Here is a 14425-nt window from a genome sequence, read left to right as displayed (position 1 = left end):
TAAGGTTAATATTATGTAATTTTGAACCATTAATTCTAATCTTCGTACCTAATATAATTTGTGACTTTGTAAAGCTAAGACGATTAATGAAGTAATCGTTGATGTACAAAAGATTGTCGGAAAAATGTATAATATTTTATTTGTTTATGTCAACACTTTCTTGTTTATGCTCAGGACATTTAAAAATCTAAGTAATTAAGTAAAAAATAGAATTGGCGCCCAATTGAGACTCGAGTCCAACATTGGGCGCCATAACTTTAGTTCATTAATAATGGTGAAATAATTCAGTTTCGAGAAGATTTTACTTTATTTAAAAGCCTATTTAATGAAAGTCTTTACTACCGATTGCTGTATACGATAAATCAGATTGATAATTTGAATGGTATACAATTTTATAAATTATTAGATTTTATCTAATTAGGTGCAGATTCAAAGTTTCCATTAATAGTATTTATAGACTACATTGTTATTTGTATCTCGTTCTTCGCACTTTGCAATTTCACATACAATATTGTATCTACACAGTTGCATTTTGTTGTTGCAAAAATATATTTAAAAATAACTAATTAATATAAATGTAGATTTTCATGGAGTAAGCAGTACCAGTTGTACTTCAAACAGCCATATGTTCACCTCAAACTTGATTTTTAGAAAAAGTTAAAGGTTTTCTGTAGGCATATTTCAAGTGTGAAAAAGTGTATTTTCAAAGGCATCAGTCAATTGATCATGCAAAACGCTTCTTGCTGCTTACTCCTGCTTTCCTCTAATAATTGTAAGATATTGTATTTAAGTAAACACTGTAGAACTGTTAAATGTAAAATTTAAATAACATAAATAACATTACAATCACTGTACTTTTACCTTCTCAGTATTGACGGTTCAATGCAATCTTTGTCTCAGAGGATATTCTTGTATGTTTAAAGTTGGTAGGTGTTTAGAATCAATGAAAATTTGATCTGTTGGTGAAAAATAGCGCAATATATTGATGATGTTGCAACATTGTGGATCTTTTTATTTACAAGCTACGTTTCTCCTTTTAAAAAACTTTTTAAATCTCTTCACATAACATATTATGTCATTCTACATCCATAAACTGTGCTCCACCTAAATAGTTGTTTAAAATTCGTCTTAATCTTTATTCTTATACAGGGTTAACTTTTGCCCACCTGCAATATTTTAAGATTAATTAGTCATAAGTCTAGTTTTTAAACAACATCGATCAGAAAATTGCCAATAAAAACTTATTTATAAACACGAGGGCACTATGTGCGGTCGCCGAGGCATTTACTTAGTGGACTTGTTCTGTGTGATTAAATGCACGGCACGGCGGCCATGTTTTGTTTATAAACGCAGTATCATAAAAAACATGAAATAGAGAACATGTTTTTTTATTTTATTAATCGGATATTGCATCTAAATGTATCCTTAAAAAAATTGCAGCTGAGCGAAAATTAACCCTGTATTCTGTGATGACTCAGGGGAGATGTGAAAAAGAAATTTGAACGTTTTGTAATTAGTATAAAATAGGTGTGGACTCCTTATGGGACGAAGCTTGCATTGAGTCATCGCACTATAGGTCCCGGGGAACCGTGTCCAATGCTAGAAATACTTGAATCAAACGAAATATAATCATTGTGTTGACATATTGTGTCAATTAAACTAGCACGAAACATTTGATACCATAAATTATATAGCAACTTTACATATGAAACAAGTATTTCTATGAAAATAAAAAATAAACGTATGTTTTCCAGAATTCAACCAAAATGATATTTAGGATGTATCTAGTCATTGGTATAAAATTTTGGAAAGCATACGGATTGCAGAACCAACCAGTTGTAGTAAACTTACGAGATAAATTGAAACCAATCTAAATCAAGGCTTTATGAGAAACGGTCAAGGTTGATTCTGCAATCTGCTTAAATTTCGAACGTTTTTACCAAAAGCATAATTTTTTAATTTCGTTTTGGTGCGAACGCTTCGGAATTGGGGCTGTGTTATGTGTTGGGGCGGTCCCCGGGCTGACGCGGCGGTGTGCGCAGGCGGTGCGGCGTCGGGCCAGGCCGTGCCGCGCGCCACGCTCGTCGTCCTCTCGCTTGTGCTCGCCGCCCCGCACTGACCGGGCGCTGCACACGTGAGTCTATATATTCCTTCACCCTCCCCCTTCACACCGCTTCCACAATGCCTTCGCTATCGCCTTGCACGTGGTGCCTCTAGTCCTATCATTCTGCTCAGCTTCTCAATTCCCTTTTCTACCATCATCATCATGGTTTCACTGGCTATCATCTTCACTAATAGCATAAATTGAAAGTGTGTTTGTTTGTTCTTACTTTACGCCCGAACTAAGCAACCAATCGCCCTGTTTTTTTTCATAGAGTTAGTTGAAATTACGTAGAGTACTATTTATCAAACCAACAGTTCCCACGGAATTTGTAAAAAAAACGGAAATACACGTGGACGAAGGATATGGGCAACAGCTAGTCTAAAATAAAAGTTACTTATAAGTTGTAAGATTACATTAAAGTTGAACTAACAATTTTCGTTCTTTCGTGTCATACTGCTCGAGACTGTACTTAGTATTGATGTGGATAGGTACGTAATAACGTAGGTATTCAGTAGCACCTTACGTTTAGAACAAATAGAGTGTAAACAAATTTATTAGGCATTATGTCTACCACCTGGCTTAACTTGTGGTTTAATTATTAAGATTTTATGTTCATTTTCTTAAGGTTCTTCATCTTGGCAATCATTAGGTCTACCTTATTTGACTAAATCATTGAATTTAAGCCAAGATCATTTCTTCAGTCAGGTAATTTATCAGTTTGCAATATTTTTTCTCTGGGATTAAATACTTGTTCTAAATAAAACTTTTATACAATCATTATCATGATTCAAAGACGTGCTTCTTTCAAGTATGAGTTAACATACGTTGCTTTTAGCATCAAGATTTCATCGATCATCTTGCATCATGTATGTAGGTACAGCTTCCTATAAATTAGACAATAAATGCATGTCTTTTAAAACTAAATTAAAAAAAAAACCTATTAAAATTTAATTTAAAAAAAAAGGTTTCAATATTTACGGGAATAATCCTGAAACTTAATAGATTGCTTTGTATGCATACATATTGTAAAACCTAAGTCACGAAGCTACTTGCAAGCTATCGTGACAATTTGTAATCTATTCTAATTTGTTGTGCAATGTTAAGAACTAAAAATCGTTCCAATAATTAGTTGACACAATAGGTTGATAAGTGGAATTCAGGCTTGTTCTTATTTAAATATTGAAATTATAAAAATTGATACCTTGTTTAAAATCTATACCTCCATCCAATAGAAAGATAATTTAATTGAGTCCTCTACCCATATCTTTCTACAGGAGTATTTACCTTATGTTTCACAAATTTCACCCTATCCAATCTGGAGTTCTACAAAAAATATTGTGGTGAAACCAGGTCATCTTAAATTTGCGGTCTGCATTACGAAACTAAATCGACACATGGCAATAGTCCAAATTTTGTTATTGGCTTTAAACATTAATATAACACTCAATGTGATAGATAGACACTAACATTTTAGGATCAAAAGGAAAATAAGGAGGTAGTAGTACCAATATATCAAACATGTGTAAGTAATCTCAAATAAATTGACATGTTTAACGCTAGTGCTATGTGTTACACAGTAAAAATAATAGTGCACTACTTTAAGACCTGGTAACTAAGTTTATAGATTGGTGTACGATAGGTTCGTGTTAGATGACAGTTGTGTGTGCTTATCTGTTGTAAAAATTCATTAACTACACTTTATTATTTAAGATACTACCGCCTGCTGAAATTATTTAAAGATTTTTCCTGACGATTTCTTTATTATATAGACTCCTTAAGAAATCTGTCTGTACAAATAAGTATTAATACGCAGCGTATATAGCTGTAATTTTTCGGGCTTTGTTCATTGTCAGAAGAAAGTCGTATAATAGCGTCACTTAACTTTGTTATTAACCTATTACTAGCTGTTCTTATATTGTTACAAATGCGTTTTCTTCGCTTTCTTTCGATAGTAGGAAGGTAGGTGACACGATTAAAATTCCTCCAATTTTCCCCGCGAGGTAAATCAAGGAATTAGCCATTTTGTATTATTAGGTTAACTTATTATTTAAATAAATACCTTGCTGACTAAAGTTTCAATTCGATGTTAGAGCACCAAGAGTTAGAGAGGTAGTCAATAACAAAGATTGCCACTATTGCATGTGATCGCAATTAATGCCCGTTTTCACTAACGATGAACAAGGCAATACCTACACGAGTAACGCCATGTGTAAGGAGATTCCTAAGATTAGATTTACCTTTCACCAATCTTCAAAACTTGTCTATGAATTATTGTCAAAAGTGTACGAAAACGATTTAAAGTAATCAAATGAGTTTTCTTTGTCTAAACGACATTGGCGATGTAGCTTGTGGACATTTGCAAAAATTAAGCCCTAAACATGAATTGAATTTGGTTCTTCATGTATCTATTGTAAGTTTACGAATCCCCTTAACTTTACGCGCCAGCGAATCTGTGTCTTTACTGAATATGGCGCCTAACGTCGTTAGTCATGCTTAATTATAAGTTGGTGAAACGTTTTATCTAGGCGTCACCTAAATCATTAGGCAACCGATTGAGGCGTTTTCTGGGTTAGTGAAAACGAGCAAAAGTTACGTAATCTGCGCACGGGAAAGAGGTATTGGAATCCACGCAGGCGAGAGTGCGTCGCCGAGCAGCGGGCCCGGGAGCGCGGTGTGGTGGGTGGCAGGCTGCGCGGGGGGCGGCGTGCTCACCCTGGCCGCGTGCTGGCGGCGCCGCCGGCGCGCGCCCCGCCGCCCGCCGCCACCCCCGCGCCCGCCGCCCCGCCCCCTCGGCGCCCGCCTGGCCACGCCGCCGGACACCGTGTGAATAGACACCAATACAACACTTTTCATTTACCTCGTGTTTTATTTCACTACCTACCTTCAATTTAACAAAACAACACTGCTATTTCAATTAGAAAGGAAACGGTGGCAGCTTTTATTGGTTTTTAGTTGTAGTGGAGCTTATTGTGACAAATCTCTTTAACTACCACAGTACTCATTTAAAATAACACTACAATTTTAAAAAGAAGAAGAGAAAGCCTTTATTGGTGTTTAGTTATAATCACCGACATGTACTGTACCACCGACATGTACTGTACCTACGGTAGGTAGGTAGGTACAATACATGTCGATGGTTTTAGTAGAGCTTACCCAAAGAAATAGTACCGCCACGCTTATTTCTGACTCCAAGCAGCATTCTTGTGTTTTGATCTGAAAGGCGTAGTTGCCGGTGCTATCACACCTAAACCTAAACAATCAGAACAGAGAAGAACATCGTTAGGAAATCTACACCATTGAGTTTCCCCACATTGTTCTCTAAGGCGTGTGAAAGTCTACCATATCCGTAATTGAGTATTGTGGTGGACTACGGCATAAAGCTTAAACTCTTCTCATTCTGAGAAAAAAATCTGTGATTGACCCATAAATGTTTGGAACAAGCCAGGCCTTTGAACGATATAATAATGAAATAAGTTGTTCACAAGAATCCCCTTACACGAAATTCCCGATAGCCATGACAATTACAATACAGTTTGTAACAGTTCGACTGCTGAAAGAATGCCTTCTTAAAGTCTATCAGATGGTAATTTTTCAAACTAATAAATCGTTGGCATATAGCACAAAATTATTCTGAATTCTGTGTGCGCATACACATGAATAGGATGTTTTTCGATTTAATATTATAAATGTTTATTTTATCCTACCTTGACGTCCTAACTAAGCAACCAAACGAATAGATTTTTGGCTTAGATATACTTGAAAAGACGGAGAATAACAGGCTACCTTTGGTTCTGGAATACATCCAACTCTCAAGGGAGATTTAAGGGAAAAGCACTCACCTTCACTTCTTCGAGATATAATTAATGCCCGTAAAAAATAGTTTACCCAAAGCCAAAGTTACTAAAACACGCTCTCTACTTCACTTAACTATAACCAACATTGTAATTTTGATTAACAACGTGACGTAGCGACTTCATCCAGGTTATTAAAGTAAGTATTCCGTAGTAATTTTTCTGAGCTTAAAATTTTTATAACATCAAAATGCTAACTTTTTCCATACATTTTTTGAAAGATCTGTTTGCTTTCGTTAAATACCTTAATATCTTTTTTTAAACTATATGAGGAAATGGTACCTTTTCTTGTATTTTTCCGAGATACAACGTATCGGACCTCGTCTCAAGGATGCAAACTGTCTCTCTACCAAATTCCATTAAGATCAGTAGAGGTCGACTGTCGAGCTAAAAATTAATAACAAACAGGTAGATTCACTACCGCGATCAATGTTGTCAATAGCGAAATCACCATTGTCAACAGCAAATGACCGTCCCGGGGACCTACTACGTTTGACCTTACCTTTTACACTTTTCAATCCCTGTCACAAATGGCTGCTAATCGAGAGATATGTAACCAATAGCAGAACCAAAAAATAGTCGATTGCGCTGGATAAGCAACCTGGACTGAAGAGAAAATGGATGGGTTACTAACTTTAGAGGTGTGAAGGAGATTTGGCGTAGTAAGTCTGTTTTAGTTCCTAGCAATAACAACGAGTAGTACCTAATCGTTTAATGGAGTCAACGTCGTAGGTTGGTGCTCTTAGATGAACTATGAAGATTAAGAAGCCAAAAAACGATTGTTATCATATTTTAATGTAGGCTTAGAGGTCTCACCCTTCTAAAATTAGCATGTGTATAAAGTTACATTAAGTCTTAGGTAAGTGACTTGATGCTATCTGCTGAGAAGTTATGTCCTCTATCTCCAATGATATTAAAACAATCTTCACGAAATTTAAGCGGACCTACACTGATGACTTTTGAAAAAAAATGATTTATTAAAATCGGTCTTGATATACTTAGTGTGTAATTGACAAAACCTTTCATCCCTTATTCTATTTTTCGAGAAAAAAATTAGTCTTAACTGTTTATTTATTTATTTATTAAGAGCACTAACAACATGCATATTACACGTTTTTAAACATAGCACTACTACTGTGCACATAGCATTGACAAAGCGTCGTCGTCGTCGATGTTAACTTAATTTGACTCACCGATACGTGTTCGGTGTTAACTGTTAACCCGAAGTATCCTACTACAGTTAAAATTAGGTTCCTCTACCAATTTTCATTTAAATGCATTCAGTAGGTCCATCTGATGTGCGAACAGACAAACAGGCAGATTAAATTAAAAACTTTTTTTGCCGATTATGTCGAGTGCCACAGACTAGTAAAAATAAATTCGGTAGCAGATCTATGTTAAATACGCCAACTAATGGCGGTAGAACACTAACATAGGTACCTACTTATAACACTTCGTACGGATGAGTGTCCTGCGAGTACATGGCGGAACGTGGATACCCGGGGGTTATAGGGCTAAGGGACCTGGCGGACGACAAGTGAAAATCAAAATTATACAATAGTGTATGATCACTAATTTGACCGGTATTATAATTTTTGGTAGTTGTAATACGTTTTATATCGACTCGTCGCAGACGGTTGACGCCGATGGCTGCCACACACTAGAGTCGTCGCTTCGGCTAACTACAGAAATTTGCCACTGGCGGGATTTAGGGTTGTGGCCCATGTGCGAGAATACAAATTTTCACTGTTACCGTTCTTTCAGAGTAATCGTACCTCTGGCCGTACTTCTGATGGTACTCCGGTGGATTTGGTGCCACTAAAATATCCACTCAATTTTAAAGTCCACGATGTCGTTAAACTGATAAATTTAAAGCTCAGATTCCTACAAGCTCAGACAGAAAAGCAGAAAAGCTTTAAATTGGACCAAAGATTCAGGGTTATTAATGCCTAAAACTAGCCAAGTTAGGTACTATTTTCTTGGAGTAGCTATATGACGAGAGACAGTTTTCTTTTAAAACTTCCAAAGCAACGTGCGAGCCGGTAGTTTCGCCGGCCGCCTTCCCAAATTTGGCATATATGCATAGTTGTGACCCTAAGGTATGATTGGCACCTTCTGTGTTATTTAATTTACAACTTCTTTCAGAATTCAGGATATGAGGGTAGTTAACAAAACAAGCATGTAATAAGGCAAACACAGTTTTGCAAATTTATTCCACATATTAACTGATACAAGATTGATACAGAGTTCTAACAGTATGGACATGCTATGTGGTCGAAATACAAAAAAGTTTAGTAGTACAGCGATAATAATAAACATTGCAGAAATCCTGAACTTTACAATACTACTTCCTCACACTAATGTATTTTAAAGGGAAATATGTAATAAAAATAAAGCAAAAAACTAAAGCAGGAACACAGTTGGGAAATGTTATCGATATTACAATATTGTTTTATTTTAGCCGTAATCGGTAGAGTCGCGAGTTCATTATTTCATTTCATCAACTTCATCTCAGTAACCTACGTTGTAAGTATGTCAAAAAACAACAGTCAAACTCCTTATAATATAATAATTACTGCTAAAATACACATCACATCGCAAAATGCGTTCGCAGGAATAAAATATATTGAATAACATGTATTAAAAAAAACAGACAGTCGATGGGTCGCCGACCCCGCGCGCGGCGCCAACAGCAACGCGGCCGCGCGCCCTCCGCAATAAAGAATATAAACACGTACGGCTAATACGACGGTGAAACATAAGCATAACGGGAAACTTACATTCGAAACATTTCATAACGTCCTACTTTAAGATTTTTACGGAATCGTCGCGATACAAAATCGAAAACGTGAAAATCAAATAAAAAAAACACATATATAGAAAAAAGTGGAACGGTTCTTCCGCTAGCAGCTCTAGGACGGAGGAACCGGCGTGAACGTAACCGGGACCGCGGCTCCGTGGCGGCGCGGTGCGAGTGCTCCCCTGCGCAGCTTGTAGTGTCTCCCGGACAGGGGCTCCACCGCGCGGCGGCTGCGGCGCGGCTGCGGCTGCGGTGCGGCGGCGTGCGGCTGCGGCCACTAGCTGCCCGCCCAGCCGCGCGCCGCCGCCGCCGCCGCGCCCAGCCGCCGCTTGCTCTCGCGCTCCCCCCCAGCGATCTGCTGACCCCCGTCGAGCTTGCGTTTACCTGCAACACCCGCCCGTCCAAATCTAACTGACTGAGCTACGCAACAGTTTATCTTTGACGGTATGGTCAATTCTGACGGAATTTTTAGTGCCTATATGAAAAAAAGGCTAAAACAACAGTGATGAATGAATGAATCATAAATGCTTAAAGATGTATTTATAATTGCATGGAGTTTTGATCAACTAAGGGACATTGTTAAATGTAATACATTCGATTCTAGTCGCTGGCCCTCACAAGTTTTATTACTTTGATAACTTTATTATTATGTTCGAAAACCTCCATACAATTTGAGTCTACTCAGACAGATTAGGCTTTTCGAGCTCCAGGCCACGTTTACGAAAAATTTGGAAGATCGACATCGAGGTTTTCAGTTTGCACTAGCACTGACAGGACGTGCCATAATAAACTAAGCCTTTTTAGCGCATAACATCTTAGACTGCAGCATCCAGGATAAATAACTTTAGAGCGGTATTGACTATAGAGCAAAGAGATGTTAAGACTGCATCCCCATCTCCCCTCAACACCTCTCATCAACATCAACGCCTTGTTGAAGAGATGTAGACCTCAGACCTACAGGTTCCGAAGTTTCACGACGTTTTTACACATGTGACTTTTTACTTTTAATATGTCTGGATAAATTAATATATATGAAGATCTTCCACAAACTTTCAACCGAGAAGAAAACTTGGACACTCAGGCCGATCGAGCTCTATAACAAAGTTTGTGGTAGATCGGACTAGGATACGGATGAACAGGATTAGGATAAGGTTGTGGGATAGTTACCAATAAATAAATAAGAATCCAGATTACACGCAAACCATTAAACAAGCTGAAATAAAAGAGAAGGGGTCAGAGACAAAGTAGAAATGGATACTTATACGAAGGGCCGACCGAGTGAGAGTCCAAAGTTTTCTTCATGATGTAAAATTTAGAATTTATTGCTAGTAATCATATGATATTGGATTCACATCCAATGAAGACAGGAGGTAAGAACATCTTGTGTCCTGTCGCATAATATACTTCTTTTTGCCAAGAAATAACCCATTCTTTGGTCCGTTAAGGATTATATTAATTAAAATCTGACTGGATAAATAGATATGCGATGAAACCTAGTACTTGTGGGCTCAGCTTCCTTTTCGGGTGGAGTGCGATCTCAGGCACTCAACTCAAACTTTTCGGAATATGTGCGTTTTTGATTTAAGCAATTAAAATATCACATGCAACGGTAAAAGAAAACATCGTGAGGAAACCTACATGCCTCCTCCATAACATTCTTAAAGGAATGTGAAGTCTAATCCGTAATTGGCCAGCTCGAACTACGGCCTAAGCCCTTCTCATTCTGAGGAGCCTTTGCCCAGTAATCGGCCGGAAATGGGTCTTTAATGATGATGATGATAATGAAGCATTAGTTATTTGTAAACACATTACAGTCCATGCAGCCAACTGCGAGCAATTTGACAAATCTCTCCATGCCTTGAGCATTCAAACAACTGTCTCGTTTTCTTTAGTGGCATGATAATGACGTAAAAAGTCTTAGGGTAAGAGTAAGAGAAGAATTATCTGAGAAGAAGAATTTTTCCGCTGTGAAGAACTACATAGGTAATTAATGCCCGTTTTCACTAAACACAGGAAACGCTTAAATCGGCTGCAATTTTAGGCGATGCGTAGAGAATAAAACCTTTCCACCAACTCTTAGGTAATGACTCACGACGTTGCGGCACCGATTCTGCGGTGTGTAATGTTTGTGGAACTCATAAACTGACACTTGACAGATGAAAGAAAATCGATAGTGAAAATCGGTTAGTGCAAGGTAAATGTATGCTTTTTATTCTTTTTTAATAGGGGTTACATACTTAGGCATTGCCTTGTTCGTCGTTAGTGAAAACGGGCATATTAGTTTCGAGTACCCTCATCCAGCAGCACTCCGCAACCGAAGGCCGGTTGCCGTAGTGCGGTGGCGGTCGTACCTGGTAAACTTGGCTTGGCGCGCGGGTTGCCACGCATGGCGCTGGGCGTGCGGCGGCCACGAGCGGCGCGTCGCGCACCACCACGGGCCCCAGCCACGGCCCCGCGCCGCGCCCATCGCGCGGCTGTCCCACATGACCCAGCCCCCTGCGCAGGACACACACATTAAAACGCGCTCGCAGACTATGCCATCGCGCAATGAGTATACAGCGAGTTAACTGTAGCCTTAGTACGAGATTTGCTCGCTCGCAATCGAGGAGTCGTTTTCGAGTATGGAAATGTTGCACATCGGAGCAAAACGGATCGTATCTGTATTTCATTATAGCTGACAATTCCCTGAGTCTTAAGACACAGTCATTAAGTCCATTTTACTTTGAAGATACAGAGTTTGATATGCGTAAACAACTCCTCGATTGCGAGCAAATCGTGTACCAAGGGACTCATTGAGAGTACCATAAAGCAAGGCGAGTCGGCCTACCGCACGCGTCGCGGGTAGGAGGAATATCAGCACTCCTCCGAATCACACCCTGCGGCGCACGAGTAAACTCACTCTATTCTCATTACACTTATGTTAATACCCTCGCTGCTGGCACTGGCGCACGCTGAATACTTCAAAATCATACTCCGTACAATTCAATATTGAATAACAAGGTGCAGCTTCAGTGGATTAAGGCAGACAAAACCGTTCAGCAGTTAAGTACTTGACGTTTTATTTAAATACATGTATAAATCTAGCTAGAATAATAGAGACAGTGTTCATGAGACGAAGGTGTTGTTTCAGAGAATACCAGTATCTCACTAATTTGTCATTCCTTAACCACGTTTCCAAATTAAGCACGTACTTCATTAAGACTCCTTTCCTGGGTGGATAAGTATATAAAGAACTTATTTTGTGGCTCTCTTATAATGTTATGATAATTATTAATGTTTACATTTTAAATAATAATTGTATTCAATAAATTTTCATGATATATCATGGTATTTGTTCATTGTACCCTAAACTAAAGTTACATCAACGATTCGCTTGATGCTCAAATGTTCCGATTGGAAGCATGTTCCCGTTATATTTCCCCGCGGAAATAAATACAGTAAAACGTGATAAATTTTCTAATGTTCATTGTAATTTCCGTACCTTGTTGTATTTGACGTAAGACTTTGTACTAGCTCCTCTCAATTTTGAAAACTCCTAGAGTACCAGTGCATAGAGCGAGGGTAAGCTTTAAATTGGTGCTAGTTTCTTTTTTTACACAAGTCTGCACAAAACAGATAGGCAGTAGTCTGCTGTTCGGCCGGTAGTTTTGTGATAAAGATAACACTACTTTAACACCAGTCTATAGTTTCGTTAAGAAATGAGCACCAGTGTAATTCGTTTGAACATATATCTACAGCCACCAATAAGTTAAATCTACAGTCACTAATCTAGATCTAACTTTAATCTAGATTCTAGATGACATCTACATTCTACAACACCTACTTATATATTGGTGACTGTTGATACGATATTATAATATAGTAAAATATCTAATTTACCAATATTAAGTTGGCTTAACATTACGAAAAGATTAATAATACATCTTTGCAAGCCCTATTTACAGGGATTCCTTTTTTAAATCGGTCAGTGATGTAAAATCTATAATCATTAAAATATAAAGCATATTGTGGTGAAAATTTTATAGTACAAAATATTTTTCTTTACTTAGAGAAACCTTCTAAATTGCAATTTTGAGAAATTAATCAAAATTACGAAATATTGCACATTTCTCTAGGATTATTGTAAGAACAATTCCTCTACGTTGCACAAAACTTACCTACGATACCAAAATTCTCGATAAACAACTTGCTCAGACTTAACATCTAGTAGTAAACCTTTCAGTTTCGATTTCCTGTTAAAATAGGTCACGCTTCACTGACCGATCTTCAAAATACCGTCTTGTATAGACTTTATAGTATTGGAATTACACTAAGTGCCTGTTTAGTAAACTGGCGTAAGCCATCGTATTTTCCCGGACGAAGGCGTAACAAAAATATGTCTTTTTGTATGGACAGCGATTTATTGGCGATTAATAACTCCATACAAAATTGACAAAATAACGTAACTCGGACACATAACGTTTAGAACGTTATATGTCGGAGTTACGTTATTTTGTCAAGAGTTCTTCGTGCGGTTGAAATAGTCGCAAATTACGTTGCACAGGCACTGTGTGTAACTTGCGTAAATATTGTCACTTAAACCTAATCTATCATGCTTCAAATAAACAGTAACTGAAGCTAAGTGATACAAAGATAACGCTAAAATAATATAGTTCAGTAATGTAATGAAGAAACAATCAGGTACCTACTACTACACTATACAATAATAAATACCATATTTTATAAGTCGCATTCTATAAAATGTCGGTACATTCAAACTTACGTTATTTAATACTACGTTCAACATCTAAACATAGAAACAACATCGACAATTTTCTCAGAGTCTACATACAGTCAAGTTGGATAACGATGAATATTAATGTTACTATTTCAGACAGCGAAAAATGGGAAATCATTGTTTTTATCACAATTAACTAATAAAAAAAACGATTGTTCTTTAATGTGTTCTACATTCAAAAAAAAAAAACAATAAAATGCAATTTTTCGTTACCTGCCAAAGATACATTAAAAGGCAAAGTTACCCAACCGGACGGTACACACCCGTTTACGGAAGGTAACGCAGTTTGGTACCTGAATGCCTCCAGTTAGATCGTAGTAAAGCGAGTTGGGCCCGAGAGCGAGCTCGTCGTCCTGAGTGAGGCATTTACCAAGCGGGTCAGTAAGTCTTCTTAACATATTCTCTACCTCGTTGCAACAACGAGAAATTTAAATAAAAACGTTACTCGAGCGTTCGAGATTCCAAAACATTCAACTAAAATAAATGAATGCGACAGTGGGCAAAAGCACGAAGCGTGTTATGAGGTTAGTGACAAAGCGAGCGAAGCGAAGCGCTACGGATGAGGAATGGGCGCCGAGCCGGCACTAGCTGCCGCTCGGCTGACGCAACAGGGAGAGGTGAGTCGGGCGTTAGTGGAGGGGCGGCCATGCAGACCTGATGGTGCGATCCCTCCCGCGCCGCCCCCTCGCCCGCCCGCCGCGCCGCCGCGATCACCACCGTCAGGCCTACACACTACCGGCTTTACCGAGTCACTGACTCCATTCTAGGATGGGATCCAACCAAAAATAATAACAAACAAAAAAGTGAAGAGTAGATGAAAAAAATTTGGCAAATCAAAAAAAACCGAAAGGTAACAATGATGAGTACAGCGGTCTAGTGACTAGTAAAATAAT

At 38.2% G+C, this 14425-nt stretch overlaps 2 protein-coding genes across 13 annotated transcripts in view; one reads left to right on the top strand and one right to left on the bottom strand.

Moving 5' to 3' along the window:
* LOC120626810 (cubilin) overlaps positions 1–2238 on the top strand; it is a 127747-nt gene extending 125509 nt beyond the window's left edge. For both annotated transcript variants that reach the window (XM_039894561.1, XM_039894560.1), the window contains one exon: positions 2043–2238. In XM_039894561.1, the coding sequence (XP_039750495.1) occupies positions 2043–2119 (77 nt within the window). In that variant the 3' untranslated portion in view covers positions 2120–2238. The remainder of the gene's footprint in view (positions 1–2042) is intronic.
* A 5899-nt stretch (positions 2239–8137) lies between these two features.
* Positions 8138–14425, bottom strand: part of LOC120626980 (heterogeneous nuclear ribonucleoprotein R) — a 35792-nt gene continuing 29504 nt past the window's right edge. For 6 of the 11 annotated variants that reach the window (XM_039894808.1, XM_039894811.1, XM_039894805.1 and 3 more), the window contains 3 exons: positions 13826–13885; positions 11107–11251; positions 8138–9139 (listed from right to left, as the gene is read on the bottom strand). In XM_039894808.1, coding sequence (XP_039750742.1) covers positions 9033–9139; positions 11107–11251; positions 13826–13885 — 312 coding nt within the window. In that variant the 3' untranslated portion in view covers positions 8138–9032. Of the gene's footprint in view, positions 9140–11106; positions 11252–13825; positions 13886–13908; positions 13936–14425 lie in introns of those variants that run through there. The other 5 variants (XM_039894814.1, XM_039894816.1, XM_039894813.1 and 2 more) reach the window with 3 other exon arrangements.

The sequence above is a fragment of the Pararge aegeria genome, chromosome 10, assembly GCF_905163445.1.
Source record: "Pararge aegeria chromosome 10, ilParAegt1.1, whole genome shotgun sequence".
NCBI classification, from domain to species: domain Eukaryota; kingdom Metazoa; phylum Arthropoda; class Insecta; order Lepidoptera; family Nymphalidae; genus Pararge; species Pararge aegeria.
The sequence above is the reverse complement of the archived record's forward strand: the minus strand, read 5'-3'. Positions and strand labels throughout refer to the sequence as shown.